The sequence below is a fragment of the Theropithecus gelada genome, chromosome 12 (genome assembly GCF_003255815.1).
Source record: "Theropithecus gelada isolate Dixy chromosome 12, Tgel_1.0, whole genome shotgun sequence".
NCBI classification, from domain to species: Eukaryota; Metazoa; Chordata; class Mammalia; order Primates; family Cercopithecidae; genus Theropithecus; species Theropithecus gelada.
The window spans coordinates 30,665,099-30,688,883 of record NC_037680.1 but is presented as its reverse complement, the minus strand read 5'-3'; the positions used below and the strand labels follow the sequence as shown (position 1 = coordinate 30,688,883).

Sequence of the window (23,785 nt, the reverse complement as noted above, 5' to 3'; positions counted from 1 at the left end):
TCAAGCCAACTTCATAACCCCCTCAACTTAGCAACATAACTCTAGGATTTCAAGGCATCTTAAGGTAATTGCAGTACGCCCTAAGCAGAAAAGAGAAGGTACAGCAAATGTGAACAATATCTCAGTTCCATAATGTTGTTAGGAATTTTTATTTGGAGCAGAGAAGAGCCTACTAGTTAGAAAAAGGCAATGCCAGTTAGTGATTAAAATATAAGCTGGGGCCGGGCACGGTGGCTCACGTCTGTAATCCCAGCACTTTGGGAGGCTGAGGTGGGCGGATCACGAGGTCAGGAGATCGAGACCATCCTGGCTAATGCGGTGAAACCCCGTCTCTACTAAAAATACAAATAATTAGCCAGGCATGGTGGAGGGTGCCTGTAGTCCCAGCTACTCGGGAGGCTGAGGTAGGAGAATGGCATGAACCCAGGAGGCAGAGCTTGCAGTGAGCCGAGATTGGGCCACTGCACTCCAGCCTGGGCGACAGACCAAGACTCCGTCTCAAAAAAAAAAAAAAAGTGTGTGTATATATATATATATATATATATGTATGTGTGTGTGTATATATATGTGTATACACACACACACACACATACATACATACATACTGGGAAAAAATCATATACTCCCCTCAAAATCTACCTTCTAGGATATTTTTAGTTTTCTTGTGACATCCTACATCATTATCACTTCAAAGTTACTGTTGAATATTTATTTGAACCAAGCTGAATTAATATCTTACAGCAGTGACCACACATGGAAATTGGCCCTGGGATTCATCATGCCCCACTGGACAGTGCCATCCCTAGGGCTTTATCAGTAGAAATTCTGATAACTCTGATCTTTACAATAGTCTAATGTAACAAGGGTAGTATCTGGCATTTAATTCAGTGAATTAACCGTGGCTAGCCCCACAAGTAGATTTAAGCAATCTTATGATCCATCTAAAAAACAAAATTACAAAGTCAAAGAAAAGACACCTTTCATTGTGTGTTTGCTCAGCTACCCAAAAAGAAAAGAACTGTTTGACGTTGAAAATAGGTTGTGCAGAGAAGCACCCATCTTGTGTAGATTAGATGAATCTTCTATGATGTTCTCAGTTTAGAATCAGAGCTGTTTTCTCTAGAAATATCACAAAGATAAAGATTATAATGAAATAAAGTTTTTTGTTTTTTTTGTTTTTTTTTTTTTTTGAGACGGAGTCTGGCTCTGTCGCCCAGGCTGGAGTGCGGTGGCGCGATCTCGGCTCACTGCAAGCTCCACCTCCCGGGTTCACGCCATTCTCCCGCCTCAGCCTCCGAGTAGCTGGGACTACAGGCGCCCGCCACCACGCCCGGCTAGTTTTTTGTATTTTTAGTAGAGACGGGGTTTCACCATGTTAGCCAGGATGGTCTCGATCTCCTGACCTCGTGATCCACCCGCCTCGGCCTCCCAAAGTGCTGGGATTACAGGCTTGAGCCACCGCGCCCGGCCTGAAATAAAGTTTTAAGACTGCTTAGTGGAGAAGGCATTTTTTTTTTCTTTTTTTTTTTTTTGAGACGGAGTCTCGCTCTGTCACCCAGGCTGGAGTGCAGTGGCCGGATCTCAGCTCACTGCAAGCTCCGCCTCCCAGGTTCACGCCATTCTCCTGCCTCAGCCTCCCGAGTAGCTGGGACTACAGGCGCCCGCCACCTCGCCCGGCTAGTTTTTTGTATTTTTTTAGTAGAGACGGGGTTTCACCGTGTCAGCCAGGATGGTCTCGATCTCCTGACCTCATGATCCGCCCGTCTCGGCCTCCCAAAGTGCTGGGATTACAAAGGCATTTTAATACCAGGAGTTAGAAGCTAGACCTTTTTCCCTTTTCCAGGTACATTAGCATATTTTGGGCTCAACAATGTTATGTTTGTTTGGGTTTTTTTTTTTCTCCCTCTCAAATGAGCTTTTGGTTTATGTTTTCCATTTTAAAAAACTTTTTATTTTAAGTAGTCTTAGATTTACCAAAAAGTGGCAAAGATAGTACAGAGTTCTCACATGCCCCACACCCAGGGGAACGCCCCTATTCTCCTGTTGCCAACACCTGTATCACCATCGTAGATTTGCCATGACCAATGAACCAAGATTGATACATTATGATCAGTTAAATTCCATAGTTTCTTTGGATTTCATCAGTTTTCCCTAATGTTCTTTTTCTCTTCTAGGGTCTGAAAAAAGCTTTTAAATTTTTCCTAAGTGTATTCATGGGAAAACGAAAGAGAGAAGACAAGAGAGTTCAAGCGTAAAAGAGCTCAGTTATTTAACTTGGTAGTTTTTTGTAATTCATGTGCTTTTTCTTTCTAGCTACGCTACAAAGAAACATTTCAAAAGACCAAAGGAAAATATCACACAGTGAAAGATGCCCTAGACATTGTCTATCATCGCAAAGTCACAGATGACATCAGTAAAGTATGTCCCTAAATATTTCTACTTGTGTTGGGCTCTATAACTCACCATATAGATACATATATTTTTTAGCAATCTCCCTCTTCTAAAGTTCTCCAGAGAGAAGAAGCCATATTTACATTAACTTTGGGTAAGACTTATAGCTGTCTTTGTGTTTTTCATAACAGATAAAATACAAGGAGAACTACATGAGCCAGCTGGGTATCTGGAGGTCCATTCCTGATCGTCCGGAGCATTTCCACCACCGAGCAGTCACTGACGCAGTCAGTGATGTGAGTGTTGACATCTTCTGTTTTCACATATAAATTCATATTCCCATTTAAGCTCTGAAATAAAACACTTCATAAAAACTGAAGAAACACTTGGCTAGATTTTAGATTTTGTGTGTAGATGTTTAAATCATAAAACTCAATTGCTAAGTGAGTGAATGTCAACTTGGGAGAAGGAAATGTATATTCAAATTTATAAACCTATTTTTCTCCTAAATGTATGATACCATATTACAGTACTGGAAGTGATATATATCATTTAGGAAATAGCCTATTTTTGATCCATTGAAGTGACAACTTCATGAAGCAATTAAGACACATAACAGTGCTCACTTAGAAAGTTCAACTCTGTGTATGAAAATATAGCTGCCAAGTTAAAGATATACTCTCTAGGAAAGTATGCCTGTTAAATTTGAATTGCTTTAATTAGTATTAAAAATGGAAAACTTCCATGTGTTATAGAACAATATACCAGCGGTCAGTATTACTGGAAACTTCTTTTAAATAATTGTTTTAATACTTTATTATTTCATATACCTCAAGGGGTGGGGCTTCTGTTTGTTCCTCTTGTATAGATACTAACTTATTGCTGTTTGGAGATGGCTTCTTAGAACTCTTTGATATTCTTCTTCTCCCAGGTAAAATATAAGGAAGACTTAACTTGGCTTAAAGGCATTGGTTGCTATGCTTATGATACCCCTGATTTCACTCTGGCTGAAAAGAACAAGACTCTCTACAGCAAGGTATATATATTCAAGGAGAATTGGCCACATCCATTTGACACATACCTGTACCCACAGAGAGAATTAGCACTGAGGAAATCGTCCTTCACGTTTCCATCCGTATCATGGCTTCTAGACCTTATAGTTTGAGTACATGCTGAATTGTTCACTCCTAGGGAACTCTTGGGTATTAACCTCATTGACTGAAGGCACTTATTTGAATTTGATGAAAAGTCATCTCAGTTCAGCCCCTCATGATTCTTCTAGAACTCTCTCCTTATTAATATGTCTCTGGGTAGTTTCTCCTATTAAAGCTGATATGATAGCCAATATAAAGTGGGGTTATCTTAATCCACAAATAATGTATGATGTGAGGCAAACCATCTAGTTTTTATGGCCTCATTTTCCTATTTACAAAATAAAGCAATTCAATTCACTTGCATTTGAGCTGTACGAGATGATCCAGCAAACTTTTTCCTGAAAAATGCCAGGTAGTAAATAAAACGTCTAAGAAGATGTGGGCCAAATTCATTCTAGGGCACATTCTTCTTTGTTTGTTACAACACCGTGGAATGGTGAAACCCATTCTAATTCATGAAGCTGTTTAAAAACAGGTGGCATGTTTAAAAACAGGGTCATACCCCACACCTGCTCTTAGAAGATTATGATTATCTAATTAATTGCTGGAAAACTATCTTCAAATTAATGTACTAAAAACCTTCAAGTGCACATGAAAATACTTTCAAAGTTAAATAATAATTATAATATTTAGATTTTTGCCCAATATGGAAAATAAGTCTATTCAGCATCCATTCAATGGAAGCATTTTCTAGTGTCCACTTTTGGGCCAGTTTTCAAGACATCTAGGCAGTTCTACCCTTCATTGCCTTGGAGGCAGAATAAACAATCAGTAAATATGTGTTAGCTTGGCTGGGTTCTGTGGCTCACGCATGTAATCCCAGCACTTTGGGAAGCCAAGGCAGGTGGATAGCCTGAGCCCAGGAGTTCGAGACCAGCCTGGGCAACATGACAAAACCCCATTGCTACAAAATATACATAAATTAACCAGGAGTAGTGGTGTACCACCTGTAGTCCCACCTACTTGGGAGGCTGAGGTGGGAACATCGATTGAGCCTGGGAGGCGAAGGTTGCAATGAGCTATGACTATGCCCTGCACTCCAGCCTGGGCAAAAGAGTGAAACCCTGTCTCAAAACAAACCAACAAACAAATATGTGTTAGCTCTGAATAGGAATTAATTATCACAATTATATGATATGATAAACAGCATGTCTCATTCTTAAGATAATCATAGCCTGCTGTCAAGTAACTATGTTCTGTTTTTTCTAGTATAAGTATAAAGAAGTATTTGAAAGGACGAAGTCAGATTTCAAGTATGTTGCCGACTGTCCAATCAATAGGCATTTCAAGTATGCAACTCAATTGATGAATGAGGTATGTATGAATAAACTGCTCCAATTAACCCTATTCAATTCCCTAAAGGAAGTCTCAGAGTTTTTTTTAAATTAAAGCCCAATACACAGAATGACAGGAAAGCCATCCTAAGTTTTCATTTTAACTAAAGATTTGGAAAGGACTATAATGTCACCATCCAGCAAGCTCTGGCAAACTACAGATAAGAACAAGTAAAGGGACCGTTCAGTGGTGGGAGAGTCCTGCGAACATCAGCACCTCTGCACAAACACAGGGCAGCACAGCCCGCGGGTGACAATACCAGGGAGGTAAAGGATTTTCTTGACTGTCGGCGGAACTCCCTTATATAGAATATTGTGTAGATTTGGGAGACGCAGAAGTTCAAGGTTAATTTAGTATCCTCTACTAAGGCACCAAAATGTCAGTGGTTAGAAGAGCTATGCTAAAGGAATAGTTGTGATTCATGCTTCAAAGATATTGCCATTGTTACTCCCACATATATGGGTGCACAGAAGTATCCATTTGCACCCCAATTTTTTCTTTCTATTTTATCCAGCCTTTCCTGTAACCATCTTTTCGATAATTTAAATTTAGCTCAAGATGGCTAAAATAAACAAGCTGTGAATTTTTTTAGTTTGGATGGTTTTATAACATTGGGATGGCTTTGTAGTTAAAGTTGTATTTAATTTCCTATTTTCAGATTTTTCACAGGTTTCCATAAGTTCAAAAATTACATGAGAAAATTAGTACAATGTATCTAAAAATGAAAATGTAGCCAATGGTCTATTTACTTAAATGTATGACTTTTTTGTTGTTTGTTGTCTTTACATTTGATTGTTCACTTTCAGTAGATTTCCAGACTGGACAACCCTGAAGAATTACTGCCAGTAGCTTCCTATGAATATAGTCTTGATATATTTTGTTTCTGTTTTTCTATTTCATGAAGAATTTCCAGGTCTCCTTTATAATCCAATACATTAATAGCATTAGAAGACTATTACAAATTTCCCATGGATGTTTTAGCATCAGTTATGCTTTGAGATTCTCACAGCCTTAGATAGTAAACCTGTAGCTTATCAGTACCCTATTTTAAATATACTGTTAAATGCCATAAAACCTAATGTTGCTAATGGCATCATATGTAAAGATGGAAAATGGGCACAAGGAACTCTAATTTCAGTGTCATAAATGTAACCTATCCCACACTCCAGCCTTCTTCAGGTAATCTTCCTTCACTTGACTCTCTTTGCTTCCCTGTTTTTATTGACTTGGGTATGTTGGGAGCCCGCCACTAGAGATGACATGTTCTGGCCCTCTGGAGTGTTTCCCTTGAGACATTTCTGTGTAGCCTTGAAGTTGTACTCTTGCTATAATATGCTATGATGTTTGAGCAGAAAAAATACAGAGCTGATTATGAGCAGCGGAAAGATAAATACCACCTGGTAGTCGATGAGCCTAGACATCTGCTGGCTAAGACCGCAGGCGACCAGATCAGTCAGGTACTGTGATGGGGCTGGCCGGTGGCCCAGGCAGGACTGTGCTCCTGGGTTCTCATGAGATGTCGTCCCGTCTGCTGCAAGGATGTCATAGGTTCTGCCTATGATATTGGGCTGTTCTGTTTCAAAGTATCTGTCTAGCCACCCAAAGAGCCTATCAGCTATTTGAGTGCGCCAGTCCATGCTCTGTGTTCTCACTTGTGCTGTGGTGAAGATGAAAGGAAAAGCTGAGTCCTCCCATCCTTTACTCTACTAGAGAACCTGTTTGAAAACTGCAACTGTAAATTGCAGATTGAGTTGCAAAAGCAAAAAACAAGTGAACAAACAACAGCAACAACAAAAAAACAAAAATTAATGGAAGGAAAGAAGACATAACTCCTTACTATGTATCTTTCTATTCCAAACATGTTGTCTTTTCTATAAAGCTATTTTGGTGGTAACATAAGTGAAACTAGCTGTATCATACCCTATTCACAAGGACTATGAATGGTCAACCACAAGCATTGCAGTCATTCTGCTTGGCATTATGACATATTTGATGTCTTCACCTACACATACGTGAGTACATAAAGTGTGTATGCCTACATCTCTTCACTCAGAGGTGACTGGGATATAGAGCCGTGTTCTTTTCTGTCTTCATAAGTCTCTTTTGTGCTTCACTGCTCTTTGCATGGACAGAGAAAATATAAATCTAGTGCCAAGATGTTTCTGCAACATGGATGTAATGAAATTCTGCGTCCAGATATGTTGACTGCTCTCTACAATTCACATATGTGGAGCCAGGTAATGTCTGATGGGATGTGAAGAAGGAGGTTTAGAAGTCTTGGATGCATTCCCTTGTATGCTTTCATTGATTTCCTCTCCCACTCCCTGCCCATGCTGGCTTCACATGGTAAAGCTACGTAAATATTCATTCCTTGTAAATGACCTCTGAATGTGGCCAAAGGTGATGGGACAGTGGTCATCTGTACATACATCATTTGACACTTTCAGAACTCTTAATAAAATTAACTGATTCTTTCAAGTGTTATTTCCAAATTGGTATAACATTAATTTATACTTTTCGGTATTTGCCTCAAAGAAATAGATTCCTCAGAGATTGAAGATAGTAAGTAGATTAAACAGCATGTAAAAGGTCTGAATATTTAATGTTTTCATCTAATGTGTCCCTTGTTCAATTATCACTACAACTGTTGCGGGGAGATAAGGATTACCGTGCAGCTCTATGAATATTGTATATGTTCATGGCGCCTCTTGACTTTGATGCTGAATTGCTAGGTTATTTCCAGCACATCTGATCCCACACACACTGGTTAACAGTGTCTCTGATAATAATGCCTTTTTAGGAGGCCAACTGAAGCATGCACTTTCCAGCACATGCTGAAAGGTAAATTTGATGCAGCAATAAACTGATAATTGGTAACTACCAGAATGTTAGTAAAATACCATTTTTCCCAGACATAAAAAAAGTTAATTGAGCTTTTCTATTAGCAACTTGTTTTGTCATTTTAGTTTATGAAATCAATACGTGAAATGAGGAGGTTAAGCTATCCCTGTAAATATCCTGTTTGCCTGAACTTCCTCCTTTGTCCTTATATGATCCTCAAATAGTTGTGCATGAAATTTTATGGTGCTCTCTGTATCTGTCCTGCTTAAAACAGCTTCTGTGCATGAAAATAATTATGACTTGAAAATTGCAAAAACAAATGAATTTTTTAAAATGATAAATACTTCAAGCCATATATACTTATTCTTTATTTTACATCCCTGTTTCATCTTTGATATGGAAAAATGCCTTTGGAGATTGTACATGTTCAATACAATATGTTGTGAGTAAAACAATATTTATCAGACTCCAGAGAACAGGTTCTAGTCCTGCTCTGAGATTAGGTCTAAATGTGCCCTTGGGTCAGTCTTGTAACCTCTGGGGGCCTCCGAGTACATGTGTATAAAACATTGGAACTTAGGAGGGTGAGGCAGGAGAATTGCTTGAACCCAGGAGGTGGAGGTTGCAGTGAGCCAAGATTGCACCACTGCACTCCAGCCTGGGTGACAGAGCAAGACTCCACTCGGAGAAAAAAAAAAAAAAAAAGAGGAAATTAGTAGTAGTACTATCTGCTCACTCCATTACACTTTTGCTATCAGACACAAATTTATAGTAAACATTTCCAGTTAGGAATTAAAGAGAAAGCTAGATACCATCTCCTACTCTGGTGTTTCAAGAGCTAACTCTTCTCTTCCACAATTTAGATCAAATACAGGAAAAACTATGAAAAATCAAAGGACAAATTTACCTCAATTGTGGATACTCCAGAACACCTGCGTACTACAAAAGTCAACAAACAAATCAGTGATGTAAGTGCAAGTAACACTGAATACCTTCTCAAACTCAGGGGGCATCTGCAGACATTGAGGGGCATTTTAAATTGTCACAAAGTCTGGGATACTCTCCATTTAGTGGGAGGATAGTGCTGGGATAGTCTGGGATGGTCTGCAATTTAGTGGGAGGGAGGCAGTGGTATGAGATGCCTTGTTATGCACAGGATTCTCCTCCCCACTAAAGAATTTTTGTGGCCAGGCACGGTGGCTCATGCCTGTAATCCCAGCACTCTGGGAAGCTGAGGCAGGTGGATCACTTGAGGCCAGGAGTTTGAGACCAGCCTGGCCAATATGGCCAAACCCCATCTCTACTAAAAATATAAAAATTAGCCAGATGTGGTGGTGCACGCCTGTGGTCCCAGCTACTCAGGAGGCTGAGGCATGATAATTGCTTGAGCCCGGGAGATGAAGGTTGCAATAAGCCAAGATCACGCCACTGCACTCCAGTCTGGGTGGCAGAGTAAGATAAATTCTGTATAAAAAAAAAAAAAAAAAAAGGCATTGTTGTGACCAAACTGGCAGACATACCAGCTGGAAACAGTGAGGTCTTAGCAGAGAGCATGAAAGTACCTGTCAAATTCACAGAATTCTCTTTCCTTTATAACCACTCAGAAAAACACTTTGCATTTATATTTTGATATTATACATTGAGAGCAATGACATGATTCTTTCTGCTTTTTGATCTCTTTCAGATCCTTTATAAATTGGAATACAACAAGGCCAAACCCAGAGGCTACACCACAATCCACGACACGCCCATGTTGCTGCATGTCCGCAAAGTTAAAGATGAAGTCAGTGATGTAAGTACTAGAATGGCTTAGCAGTCCCTCTCATCTTGGCCTCCTTCTAATGTGATGTAACAAACCCTGGTTTACATACAGTGATACATTACATAGATAACCCAGTTATCTATTCCTGTGTAACAACCACCCTAAAACTTAGTGGCTTAAAATAACAGTCATCTCTTTTGCTCATGATTCCGTAAGTTGACTGGACACAGTTGAGTAGCCCTATTCCCCATGTTGCTGGCAGACACCTGGGGCTCAGTCAAGCCAGGACATCCAGGTGGCTCACCCCCATGGCTGGCCATTGGTGATGGCTGTGGGCTGGGAGCTGGGCTATTGTGTAGATGAGACAGGAACTCCTTCATGTGACCTCTCCACATGCCTTGGACTTCTCCCCAGATGGCTCTCCACTTGGCTTAAACATATCCTGAGGTACTGATTTTTTAAAAATGAATTTCCATGACTTTCTCCTAAAGATACTGATTAGTAAACTGGTAAAAAAGGTCTATGGTGAAGCCAGGAAAATTCTGATTCCTATGATCACGTTAGTAAACCCCACTACGGCTCCCTTGGAACAGTTTACTTTGGCCTTAATCACATTAAAACCTAGGATCCTTCCCCAACGATTAATGAGAAAGCCCAGATTGAGGCCCTGGGCCCTGAAATTTAAGAAGAGCAAAAGTGGGTGAAGCTGTAAGTCCCAGGCCCAGGATGGAAAAACTGCCTGTTGGGCCTGCAGAGGCTACGCCTTCCCCATGCCTCTCCCTCCTATCCAAACCCACATATACCAAAACTTGCTAGGTATGTCTCTAGCAATGACAATATATGGTTCCATATATTTTTAAAAGGTAGAATGATTGCTGTATCCATCAGTTCATTCATTTATCAAATATTTAGTGTCTATGTCCCTGACACTAGGAATGAGATGATGGATGACAAACAGTCTTTGCCCTTAAGGAGTTCTTTTTAATGGAAAGAATAGGCAGATTAAAAAAAAATTATAACATGACATGATAATAGCTAGAACTGCGGGAGCATAGAAGGACAGCAAGACTAATTCTGTCTGGGTGAGCTGGTGGGGAAAGGCTTCTCTTCCATCAGCAGTTATCAAGATGTTCTGAACACAGGATTTACTGATTTGGGGAAAGGAAAACTTGAATGAATAGCTGTCCAACCGGTCCTTTCAGCCCAAGCACAGAAACATGAATTATATGGCAGGCTGGGCACGGTGGCTCGCACATGTAATCCCAGCACTTTGAAAGGCTGAGGTGGGCGGATCACCCGAGGTCAGGAGTTCAAGACCAGCCTGGCCAACATGGGGAAACCCCATCTCTACTAAAATACAAAATTAGCTGGGCGAGGTGGCACATGCCTGTGGTCCTAGCTACTCAGGAGGCTGAGGCAGGAGAATTGCTTGAAACTGGGAGGCAGAGGTTGCAGAGATCGCACCATTGTACTCCAGCCTGGACGACAGAGAGAGACTCCGTTAAAAAAAAAAAAAAAAAAATTATATGGCGACACTGATGACCACAGTCAGTGTGCCCTGATTTGAGATAGGAAGGTGCATCTCTGCATGGCTGTATCCTTGCTCCTCAGCAGATTTTTAAAATTCCATCTTAAGGAGCACTATGTACTATAGTCATGCATGGATTTAATTTCTTGTTTTTTAAGATGCTCAGTATGCTGCTATAAAAAAATTAATCTTGTCACTGTGTTTCCTCCCACAGCTGAAATACAAAGAAGTATACCAAAGAAATAAATCCAACTGCACCATTGAGCCAGATGCTGTTCATATCAAAGCAGCCAAGGACGCCTACAAAGTCAACACCAATGTAAGTTCCAGAAACTTCCCCAAGCATGGTGGGGGATTTGCCAGCTTCTGTAGGACACATGGCCTCTTTTTACATCTCTTCAGGCAGTTGAGCTCTAGTGATTGATTCCAAAGCAAGAGTCAGGCCCCAGGAGCATGAACAATGATGCTAAAATATAAATGCTGCATTGGTCCTCACAAAGGAGCATGGGGAAGAGCAAGAGAGGCCTCATCCCATGCCATGGATGCTACACCCACTCAGTTCTTGTGGTGGGTGGCTGAGAAATGGGACATTTAATTCTGAAACATAGGTTGCATTTTTGGAAAGTGCCTGAACAGTTTTCATTCTCTTCCCCTGTGCTCTCCTCCTGCCTCAAACTCTACAATCTGCTTCTTCTGATGAAAAAACATTGAGCCATTTGGTGCCATCAGGCATTGGCCTAGACCTTCTTCCTGCTCAGATGTTCCCTGCATTGACTCTCTTCTTGGGTGCGGCATCTTAAGGCCTCAACTACAGAAATAATTTTGTGCATTTAGATGAGCACTGACTTCTTAAAAATATATTAAATGGTTATACAATGAAACCATTAAAACCCAATTAGTACCCACTAGTGCCAGAGGGGACTTATATTTATGAGGGCTAGCAAACTGTAATGCCTGTAGGAGCTGGCAAAGAGCTTGTAGGTATCCTGAGGATGGATTGAGGGTAGAGGGATAGAAGGATAGATGTGAGATAAAGCAAATGCAGTAAAATGTACCTTGCAAAATCCAGGTTGTATGGGTATTCTCTGTAATATTCTTACAACTTTTTTGTATATTTGAAATTTTTCAAAATAAAATGAGGGGAAAAAAACCCTTATCAAATAGTATACATAAAAGCATGTGCATTATATTGTGTATAAATTATACCTCAATTTTAAAAAGACAGAATGAGGAAAGAAATGTGCCTAATAGTGCAGGCCCCTCCCATGGACACTCAAATTAAATTACATACATTTCTGTAGCTGAGATTTGGCCCAATGCAGCCAGTTCCCAGCCCTGAAGAGTCTAGGAAGCGTGCAAGCACCTCTGAGGCCAGAGTGCCTGGGTTTAAATTCCAGCTCCACCAATTGCTAATAGTCCCACCTTGGAAAGTTTACTTAACCTTTCCATCCGGTTCTTCAGCTGTCTATTTCATGCAGTTGTTATGAAGATTTGGTGAATTAATTTTATAAAATTTTATAATTCATTTAATTCTGTAATTTGTAAAGAACTTAGAAAAGTGCCTAGCACACAATAAATACCTAGTGTTTGATAATTTTTGTTAAAAATTAAAACTGAATTTAGTTAGAAATTAAAAGTACTCGATTCTGAAGATGATTGGGCTGGACTGGCAGAGCTAGAGAGACTAAAGAATCCTTTCACCTGGAGGCCTTTAAAAATTTTAGCGTCTATTTTGGGACCACAAGCTCCCAACAGATGACCTCTGAGTGGTTGACTAGCTGCATAAATTGTACAGAAATTTTAATTGGGGTTCCCTCTTGCATTAGGAATCATGATTTGAGATGTTTTAAAATGCAAGAGCCCCTCTGTGCCGTGTGTGTTTATGAATTTAGCCTACTGAATCAAGTGATTTCTTTCTTCTGTTAAAAACAGCTGGACTATAAGAAACAGTATGAGGCCACCAAGGCCCACTGGAAGTGGACCCCTGACCGACCGGACTTCCTCCAGGCCGCCAAGTCATCCCTGCAGCAGAGTGACGTAAGACAGGACAGACATAGATGATCGTAACTGCATACTGCACCTGAGAAATACAATGAATCATTATTTATAATAACCACTGTCATGGGTGTTAACCCTTGCTCGTTTGAGATCCAAGAAGGAGCAGAGGATGGTTGGGGGAGCGATAGGCGAGCTCAGTACCCAAACCTGCCCATGGAGCCTATTCTCCTTTGGCTGGGCCTGGACACAAATGGCTGAGTTCTGACTGAGGCTGGGGAGAGTCTGGCGGAAGACTGAGGATGGAGGGGCTTGGTCCTGGCAGCTGGGCTGAAAAGGAGGAGTCCAAAATGCAGTGAGGGACCAAGAAGCCCTTCCCTCATTCTGGTAGCAAGTCTTCGTTCTCTCCTTAAGAGGACTCCCTGTGGGTTTAATTAAATGCCCAGCTTCCTCCTGTGCTGTGACCCTTCCCTTTTCTTCTGCCTTTCTTCTGTAACAGTTTGAATATAAGCTGGACCGGGAGTTCCTCAAGGGTTGCAAGCTTTCTGTCACTGATGACAAAAACACGGTGCTGGCCCTCAGGAATACTTTAATAGAAAGTGATGTAAGTATCTAGTTCCTTCCATGATGCCTAATCTCACTCAGGGCCATCTTCCATGGTACAGTCCCCAGGGACACCAGGGAAGGATGGAGAAGAGCTGCTTCCATCAGGGCTCAGGTATGGGTCCTGAATTATGGCCTATCCTGTGATGGGCACCAGCAGTCAAGCAGGGCAGCAGCAGTGCAAGGGCCATTAAATCCAGGTGACAATCCTTGATTTATACTGCACCAGCAGAGAGTTCACACAGCAGGAATTAGGACCCTGAAGGCCTGGCTGGACTCTTGATGGAAACACCATGATTTGTTTTCTATGGGATCATATTTTCCCTTCACTACAGTTTCCTCCTCTGTAAAGAAGGAATAATAATGCCTCCCAGGGATTCTGGGAGGGACAAATGGCGTATCTGAGAATGCTGTGAACGTAACTCTGACTATGTAAAGATTCATCACGAGATCCATTTTGATTGTTATTAAAACCGCAACTTGCTAGAGATAAGGAAAAAACCCTTTTGAATATTTCCCAAGATTTGCAAGTATCACATCTTTTATTGAGTTTAGTATTGTCAACGATGCTGTTCTAGTGGTTTGGGGGTGTAATAAAAATATGTAGGATATCCAGTGGAGCTAAAGAAATGCCCTTTTTCCTACCCCTGCAGCTGAAATACAAAGAGAAACATGTCAAGGAAAGAGGAACCTGCCATGCCGTACCTGACACGCCTCAGATCCTGCTGGCAAAGACTGTCAGCCACCTGGTGTCTGAGGTAACCCCCCAGCCGCCCATGAGTTCTGCCTCCCTCTTGGGAGAACACCCCAGGCAGATGCCTTAACGAGCTCTCTATGGATTCCTCCAGAACAAGTACAAGGACCATGTCAAGAAGCACTTGGCACAGGGCTCATACACAACACTACCAGAGACGCGGGACACTGTTCACGTCAAGGAAGTGACCAAGCACGTCAGTGATGTGAGTGACCAACCACCGCTCTCTTGGCAGCAACAATGCCACTTGACTGTAGAATCTGGTGAAATAGTGTCAGCTGCCTTTGGCTTCCTTAATGTAGCTTCACTCTTTCTATCAGTATCTACATGTGAACCTTAAACTCTGATTTTTAAAATGACCCAGTATTTATTGGCTTTCCAATTCTGGCAATTATGGCAAATGTGGGTTTTGCTATAGGACGTGTAATGTAGCCATATCAGATGTTACTAACCTATCAATAACAGAAGGAAACATTGCTGATTCAGAGTGGCCTCTCCTATTATTAAACTCCTACCCAATTTTAGAAAGGTAAAACTACCTCTTTGGGCCTTAGTAATCTCTGCCTGCTCTATCTTTATCAATAATGCTGTAGTAACCTCGGTATTATAGGAGTCCCATATGGTCCCATATATTTTTAAAAGGTAGAAATGGTAAATAAAAGAGCTTAATTTGCCTGTACCCAGGTTCTCTAAAGATTGCCAGGTGGTTCTAGTGTTGGGTTGCAGAACACAAATGACAGAGAAGAACTAGAATATGGGTCTTATCTAAGTCCCAGACTGATGCCAAAATGGGGAGCAGGGATTTTCCTGGAGATTTCACAGTTCTTCAAGTAAACTAACTCTGTTCCCAGCTTCCCCTGCTCATAGAAGTAATTCTGGCTCTATTTAGACAAATTACAAAAAGAAGTTTGTCAAGGAGAAAGGAAAATCCAACTACTCCATCATGCTGGAGCCACCAGAGGTGAAACATGCTATGGAAGTGGCCAAGAAGCAAAGTGATGTAAGTTTTCCCTGTCAACATTCTCCGGGACCCATTTGAAGCAGTGGAACCCAAATTGGTGCATTCTCTTGTTCCAGTGTGTGGTCACTCTAATTCCTCTGTGGTAGTTTCAAAAAGTTAGTAGTGAGAATTGGTTTGGGTTTAAGGAAAAAAGCTGATTGTGCTTAATGGGGACTTTTAGAAAGGGCGTATCTCAGCTGGGTGCAGTGGCTCACGCCTATAATCCCAGCACTTTGGGAGCCCAAGACAGGCAGATCACGAGGTCAGGAGTTCGAGACCAGCCTGGCCAATATGGTGAAACCCTGTCTCTACTAAAAATACAAAAATCAGTCAGGCATGGTGGTGCGCACCTGTAGTCCCCAGCTACTCGGGAGGCTGATGTAGAAGAATCACTTGAACCTGAGAGACAGGCTGCAGTGAGCTGAGACTGTACCACTGCACTCAAGCCTGGGCAACAGAGTGAGATTCCATCTTAAAAAAAAAAAAAAAAAAAAAAAAAACATATCTCTTGAGTAAACATTTTCTTCCCCAATAAAGGTCGCTTACAGAAAAGATGCCAAAGAGAACCTGCATTACACCACAGTGGCCGATCGACCAGACATCAAGAAGGCCACACAGGCAGCCAAACAGGCCAGTGAGGTAAGGGTGTCATTAAAATGTCCCCAGTCCCCAACAGCCACTGCCAAGGCATGCCAGGCAACCATCACCTATTGCCCATTTTGGTTTTCTAATTCAGGTGGAGTACAGAGCAAAGCACCGCAAGGAGGGCAGCCACGGCTTAAGCATGCTCGGTCGCCCAGACATAGAAATGGCCAAGAAGGCAGCCAAGCTGAGCAGCCAGGTAATGCAGATGGGTGCACTGGTGGCTCTCATGTGAGGAAATTATAAAAGACCTTGCAGGAAGAAGTGATTTCCACATTGACAATGCAAAGGGATGCTGGGTCTGTAATAGTACTGCAAAGCTTCCAAGAGTTATAAAACGTGCACTGAGGGCCTTTTCTTGTTTCCCTCTAAGCAGTCTAGACCTTTCTTGTCCTCCACTTTTCCATTTATGGGCATTTGTCTGGGTGTCTGTGTGTGCTTAACTATCTTTATGTGACAAAAACAGCAGCTCATGAGGTCCTACTGGAACCTCTCCCCAGGCCTTAAGAGTTTCATCCTCGGGGTCTGATTCATACTTGAGTCACCAGGGGTAGATTTAACATGAAGAGCCATGAAATTCGAACTTCTAGAATCCAGCCAGATGAAAATATTCATTTTTTTTCATTTAACATACATATATTAACGGCCTGGGCTAGGAAGTAGGGATGAGCAGATGTCTTCAGATTACTTGTCCGTGGATAAATCATTAAAATTTTGTTTGGCAAGTAAATGTTTGATCAGGGTATGCACAGGGTGCTGATGGAGAATGCCACATTCTTGCAGATTTCATGTTATTGAGAAGCAAATGGACTCAGAAATGTATTGCCCAAACCCAGTTACCACATGACTTATTTTCTCTTGTTAGACCAATTATCTAAAATTCCCCAAGTTATGACAGGTTTTCAAACTTTAGCTCAGAGATCCCATCATCTACCACCAGATTTGTCAGAGTGCAAGTTTGATCCTATAGGACTTTAGCTTAAGAATATCTTATTTCTCCTCCAATTTACATATCCTACCTTCTTTTTCCTTGTCTGTTCTCTCAGGTATCTGTTTGAAGAAATAGGTTTGGGATATACATTTGGTTGTTGTGAGTGACTGACTTTCAGCATTAGCAAACACGGGATTCCAATCTTTTGGAAGATATAATGCAGTAATGTCAAGTGACAGAACAAGTTAGAATTATGAAAACACAAAAGGGTCAGATGACTGATGAAAAGCAAATATTATTTTTTAAAAGTTTTTAAACTTAAAATTCCTATATAACATATTTTATTGTAAATTAATGGAATTGTATAAGTATCTGAAACTAAGATAGGGGATCACCAACAAAAAAACAGCGGATTCTCTAAGAGTAATGAGATATAACTAGAACTTACTAATGCAAAAAATGTTTTTAATGTACAAGGTCATATCATTATCATTTAAAAACAAAGAAATGACTGTGATGTTGAAATTTTGAAAACTTTATTGTTTTTGAAAATCAAGAGGCTCCTGTTTCTAATCCTAAGTGAATCCTATGGTATGGAGAATGGGACATTCACTTCGTGTGAAAGCTGGTCTCCGGAATGACAGCTTCATGGTGTGGCCCTGGGCCCAAGGGAGCTTCAGCTGTGTGTGGGCTCTCTCTGTTCTGACTTTGCTGTCTTGCTGCGTACTCTAGGCGGAATACCTCAAAGGCCAAAGGAGAGGGCACGGCGCTGCATCTTATGACACCCCTATGATGAGGCATCTTAAGAAAATTAATGTACTCATCAGTGATGTAAGAAAGACTGAGACCAGCAAGTCATTATTTGTCTTCCTCTGATTCTTGTCTACTTTCTTGGCATTGGTCAGGGGACTGACCAGGTTGCACTCTTTTCTGTTGATTTTGTGTTGGAACATGTAGATTGCTGTGGAAATTTGTTGGAGGATATACTTTTGCACACATCTTTCTTTTCCTGCATGAAACTTTCCATCTGGAACTTACCATTTGGAATAGGAAGGTAGACTAGACTCAGAGATGGCCTCCCAATGTATGTGTATGTTAGGTTGCTGACACTGATCAAATTAAATGATGAAATTAAAACAGAGAATCGAATCTCATCTTCAACCAAAGAAACCTCTGCTTCTTCTGAAGTTATTTGCCATTTTTGATTTTTAATATACTGAAGATTTGTGTTTAATATAGTTTCTCAGTTCAGGCCTACTATGAATCAACAGTATACACTTTTAATAGCTTTTCTAATTCTCGGGACTGTTTTTCTGTCTTTAGATGTACCAGTATACATCTCAATTCACTAAAAAGGAGCTAAAAAATTAGATCTTAAACTTTAAATACAATTAAACTCCTAAAAATATAATTAATTCAAAATCACTTTCCTATACTACATCCATAATAGGCCCAATTTCTGAGCCTGATGGGATTATAAACCCCAGAGGCTGCCACTTACCGATACATGGCATTGCAGAGTTGCCTCTTAGCTTCCATGATTAACAGGAAAAAGCTTCACCATTCCCTAATGCCAAGTGTATGTAGTTTTACTACATTACTCCCTAGTCAAACACCATCCCAAGAATTCCAAGAGTCCTAAGCCTAGTACATGTCTTTAACCTTTCAAACTATACAGTTTTAAGAAGATCCAGTCAAAAAGGAAGGCCAAAGGTGCTGAACTCAGATTCATATTAGTAGTTGTACTAAACTGCATTTGTTTAGAGGACTTCCTGTGGAGAAGGGAGTCATAACTTTTTTTCAGTTAAAAAAGTCGAAGTTAACTTGAAATTAACAGAAGAAAAAGAAACTGAAGTGGAACCAATGGGATTGCTGCTTGAAAAATACTTCTTCAGAAACAAGTATCTTCTAAAAGATAGGACTTTTAGCGTGCTTCTAAAAGCAGCAGATTTTCTTCTCATTTGAGATGGGCTTTTGCTTCTTTTCTTCCCTACTCTGACTCTGCGTATCTGGTTTACTTTGCTTTTCTGTGTTTCTCAGCTCTTGGGAACATCTCCTAGTTTTATGGACTTCTATATCTCTTAGGAAAAGTTGCCTTTGGTCCAGACATCAGCGCACACCTCAGACTTTCCTTAGCAGGCCTTCACTTCTTTATGTTGAGAGTGAAACTTTCTCAGAGAAGAGCCATTGTAGCATTTGTTGACATTTCTTTTTCCTTTACTGTGTGTGTCTGTCTCAGTGTGCCTGCATCATGCTGAACTGTTCTGCATGCTTATTTTTTCTTTGCATTTCCACTAAGGATTTATTCAAAGTAAAGGAGTCTCAGCATTGTGAATGCATTTTCTCTGATGTGGCAGATTTCATTGTTGTTTTGTGTCTGTTGTGCTGGATGTGTCAAGTTGGGGGAGGTGAAGAGCAGTGATGAAGCATGAGGGGTACTGGTGTGAGTCTTTGATCTTAATAACAGAAACTCTAGGATTCCCTAAGGATTAAATATTGCCCTTTTGGTTGGCTAACATCTAGAAAAAGCTCAGTTTCCATTCCTCCTAGAGTGAATAACTAGTGGAACTCTACTTCTGGCCTTAATTCTACAGTACTGTTGACAAAAGCATCATTTGTTTTTCAATTAGGAGATGTTTCTGTCACTTTCCATTCTGTTGAATTCTCCTATAAATAAATCCTCTTATTTATTTTGTGAGACAGGGTCTTGCTCTGTCACCCAGGCTGGAGTGCAGTGGTGTGATCCTGACTCACTGCAGCCTCCACTTCCCAGGGTCAAGTGATCCTCCCGCTTCAGCCTCCTGAGTAGTTGGGACTACAGGGGTGCACCACAATACCCAGCTAATTTTTGTATTTTTAGTGGAGATGGGGTTTCAGCATGTTGCCCAGGCTGGTCTCAAACTCCTGGGCTCAAGCAGTTTGCCCACCTTGGCTTCCTAAAGTGCTGAGATTACAGGCATGAGCCACCGCACCCGGCTATCATCCTCTTTAGATATTTTACCTAGACATAATGACTGTCTCTTCCTTTCATTCAATCAAATCACATTTATTGAGCAGCTATTAGTGCAAGGCATTGTGCTTATTTTTTAAATTGGAGTTATTTAGCCCTTTGCCTACCTAAACTTATTTTTATGTATACTAAAAGTTTATTTAATCTTATTTTTTCTCATTATTCTAAAGTATCTCACTTTTTTCCTGCTTCTAGTCTGAAATCACACTTGAAGCCAGTAATCCCCAAACTCTAATACTTGTTTACTCAGGAGTTATACCATTTTTGGCCAAGCTTAATAATTTTTAAATGATATAGCCAAAGTACCATTTTAAAATAACAATAAATTCTCCTAATTTAACAGATTCCTTATTTTTCAACCTTCTTGATCATTTACAGCCCCTCTCTGGATTTCTTATAGACTTAAATTGCTGTTGGTTTTGCTAGTTAGGAGTCCTAAAATGCTCCAAATCAGGTACATTAAATCGTATCTCTGAATTTAGCCTGAAGACTTTTCCATTTTTTTTTTGTTTTGCATTAGAAAGAGGTGATTATTTTTTATACCTTGGAATAATATAAAAGTGAGTAAGGCCAGTGATGGTATATTTGAATGCCTGTTGTCTTGTCATTCTTAATTATTAATAGTGTCTTCTTTACTCTAAATGTCCCAGTTTGGATAATAGATTATATGATCATTCTATGTATAATGCATATTCTTTGGCATTTCTGTTTCTACCGTTCCCCAATTCCCAAATTGATTGATGCCAGGAATAATTTGGATGTTTGCATTTGCTGTTAGGTTAAATACCGAGAAAATTTCGATAAAGAAAAGGGCAAGACACCAAAATACAATCCAAAAGACAGCCAGCTCTACAAAGTCATGAAAGATGCTAATAATCTTGCAAGTGAGGTATGTTTCTAAAATTGTGGTAAAATATATAACATGGTATTTGCCATTTTAACTGTTTTTAAGTGTGCAATTCAGTAGCATTTATAACACTCACAATATTATCCAACTACTGTCACTATTTCCAAAATGTTTTCATACCAACAGAAACTCTATAACCATTAAGCAAAAACTCTCCATTCCCTCCTCCCGTCAGCTCCTGGGAACCTCTAATCTACTTTTTGTCTCTATGCATTTTCCTATTTTAGAGAGCGCATATAAATGGAATCAAACAGTATTTGTCCTTTTGTGTCTGGCTTATTTAGCATAATATGTTCAAGGTCCATCCATGTTCTAGGATATATCAGAACTTCATGCCTTTTTATGGCTAAATAATATTCCATTGTATGTATATGCCACATTTTGTTTATCCATGCATCTGCTGACAGACACTTGGGTTGTTTCTGCCTTCTGGCTACTATGAATGAGGTATGGTTTTTCATCACCATCTCCAGCATTTGTTTGATGATGGGCTATCTCACTTTGATTTTCATTAGTGCTGTTCCACGTCCTATTTATGTGATTTCCTTTCTTCCGCCCTTAACACATAGGTTAAATATAAGGCTGACCTGAAGAAACTTCACAAACCTGTGACTGACATGAAGGAGTCTCTGATCATGAATCATGTCCTGAATACAAGCCAACTTGCCAGTTCTGTAAGCTCAGTCATCTGCTCCAGAAACAGCTCGTTTTACCCATTTGGAACTAAATTCTTTCTCTGAGCCCACATGCATCTTCTTCTTTGCTACGGATACACTAGATTACAAAACTGTTCTCATTTGAGTGTATTCTTCCAAATGACAACATTAATCTACCAATTCTCCATTGTCTATAACACCTCTCAGAATGCAAAAATGCTTCTTTGTTTTAGAATATTTAAACTTTGCCCTCCAAGTAATCATTCCCTTTTCCCTCAGGACATAGAAATACCCTCTGGAATAGTTTCTTTCACTTTTAACTTTTTACTTATAACACCTACTTTGAACAAGCCACATAACCTAAGTGTTTACATCTTAACTGACAATACTGAACTTGGATCCTCATTTTTAAAACTTTTTCTTAACCTCCTGTTCAGTGTTTGCCATTTTTAGTTTGATCTTGACAATGGTGCTGTGTAAATGTCTAATCTAAAGAGGAAAAATAGGAATGCTGAGCAGCTTCTCCATCAATGTGTCTTTTTTGCCACCTTCCCCTCAGTACCAGTACAAGAAGAAGTATGAGAAGAGTAAAGGCCACTACCACACCATACCCGATAATCTGGAGCAGCTTCACCTAAAAGAGGCCACAGAATTACAGAGTATAGTAAGTGGATCAAGACCAATTTTTCCTCTGGCGCACATTCATCCACAGTACAATGTGAAAAAAAATTTCATAGATTCCCTCCATGGTTTGAGAAAATGCACAAAGATATAAGGGGTTTTAAATTTGGTAACTTTTTGAAACAAATTCTTATGTTATAAATTACAACAACATCTACACATAGTTGAGAAATATACATGCAATTATGTGCTACTGACAGGGGCTGGAAGCATAAAGAGTGTGTTATGAGGGGACAAAACCCTCATGGTAACTCCAATGTGCCCCATTGGTTTGTGCCCCAGGTTAGGGAACACTACAGTAGATTATAGGGAGTCAGGAAGATTTCAGACAGAGAAGTGATATGATCAGGTCTACTACTGAAAGCATTTCTGGGAACTTACAAAATTACTAAATTTGTATGACAGTCATATACCGGCCGTGCGCGGTGGCTCAAGCCTGTAATTCCACCACTTTGGGAGGCCGAGACGGGCGGATCACGAGGTCAGGAGATGGAGACCATCCTGGCTAACATGGTGAAACCCCGTCTCTACTAAAAAATACAAAAAACTAGCCAGGCGAGGTGGCAGGTGCCTGTAGTCCCAGCTACTCAGGAGGCTGAGGCAGGAGAATGGCGTGAACCCAGGAGGCAGAGCTTGCAGTGAGCTGAGATCCAGCCACTGCACTCCAGCCTGGGCAACAGAGCGAGACTCTGTCTCAAAAAAAAAAAAAAAAAGATAGTCATATACCACATGATGTTTTTGGTCAACGGCAGACCACTTGTATGACAGTGATCCCATAAGATTATAATGGAGCTACCCTATGCAGGTGTACCATTTTAAAATCTTTAATACCATATTTTTACTGTACCTTTTCTATGTTTAGAGATATCAAGACACACAAATACTCTTGTGTTACAAGTACCTACAGATTATCAGTAAAGTAATATGCTATACAGGTTTCTAGCCTAGGAGCAATAGGCTATACCATATAGCCTAGGTGTGTAGTAGGCTACACCATCTAGGTTTGTGTAAGTGCACTCTGTGATGTTCACACAATGATGAAATTGCATAACAAAGTCTTTCTCATAACATATCCCAGTTGTTAAGCAATTCATGACTATAACTGAAGATTCTCAGAGGAAAGAACTTGCTATCAAATGACCTCCTATATCACAAATTCAGCATTATTTAGGTCCTCTGTTGGGCATTAACCATGAGGGCTAACTACTAGAAATGTCCTCATGTCTTCTGTGGAGCAGTATGTGACCCCAGGCCTTTATTCCAACATCTTGTTACAACCCAAGAGCTCAGAGATTGAGCACTGCCATCAAGGTGCTGCGTGCATGAGGGCGTTCACCTGTCTTTCCAGTTCTCCTCTGTCACATACAAACATTGTGGCTCCCCCAGTTCCTAACCACATGTCATGAGGATGAGGAAATTGTATTTAAACAACAGTCTTGAGGATCTTTTGAGAATGCCAGGTTTTTTAACAAGTGGGTCAATATGTAAAGTAGTTTTCATTTCTATACCAATTGATTGGCTACATTAAATATATGGCCAGTCAGGACCCACATAGAGTTGTTTACTTATAAATAAAACTCCATGTGTTATCCATT

The 23,785-nt window shown here is 40.4% G+C and overlaps 1 protein-coding gene across 1 annotated transcript in view; it reads left to right on the top strand.

Moving 5' to 3' along the window:
* The window catches only part of NEB (nebulin), a 223,573-nt gene that overhangs the window by 168,346 nt on the left and 31,442 nt on the right, over nt 1–23,785 (top strand). The window contains exons 112-129 of the mRNA XM_025404794.1: nt 2,314–2,418; nt 2,583–2,687; nt 3,323–3,427; nt 4,755–4,859; nt 6,233–6,337; nt 8,585–8,689; nt 9,406–9,513; nt 11,226–11,330; nt 12,944–13,048; nt 13,506–13,610; nt 14,263–14,367; nt 14,458–14,568; nt 15,253–15,363; nt 15,901–16,002; nt 16,100–16,204; nt 20,725–20,835; nt 21,423–21,527; nt 22,069–22,173. Coding sequence (XP_025260579.1) covers nt 2,314–2,418; nt 2,583–2,687; nt 3,323–3,427; nt 4,755–4,859; nt 6,233–6,337; nt 8,585–8,689; nt 9,406–9,513; nt 11,226–11,330; nt 12,944–13,048; nt 13,506–13,610; nt 14,263–14,367; nt 14,458–14,568; nt 15,253–15,363; nt 15,901–16,002; nt 16,100–16,204; nt 20,725–20,835; nt 21,423–21,527; nt 22,069–22,173 — 1,908 coding nt within the window. The remainder of the gene's footprint in view (nt 1–2,313; nt 2,419–2,582; nt 2,688–3,322; nt 3,428–4,754; nt 4,860–6,232; nt 6,338–8,584; nt 8,690–9,405; nt 9,514–11,225; nt 11,331–12,943; nt 13,049–13,505; nt 13,611–14,262; nt 14,368–14,457; nt 14,569–15,252; nt 15,364–15,900; nt 16,003–16,099; nt 16,205–20,724; nt 20,836–21,422; nt 21,528–22,068; nt 22,174–23,785) is intronic.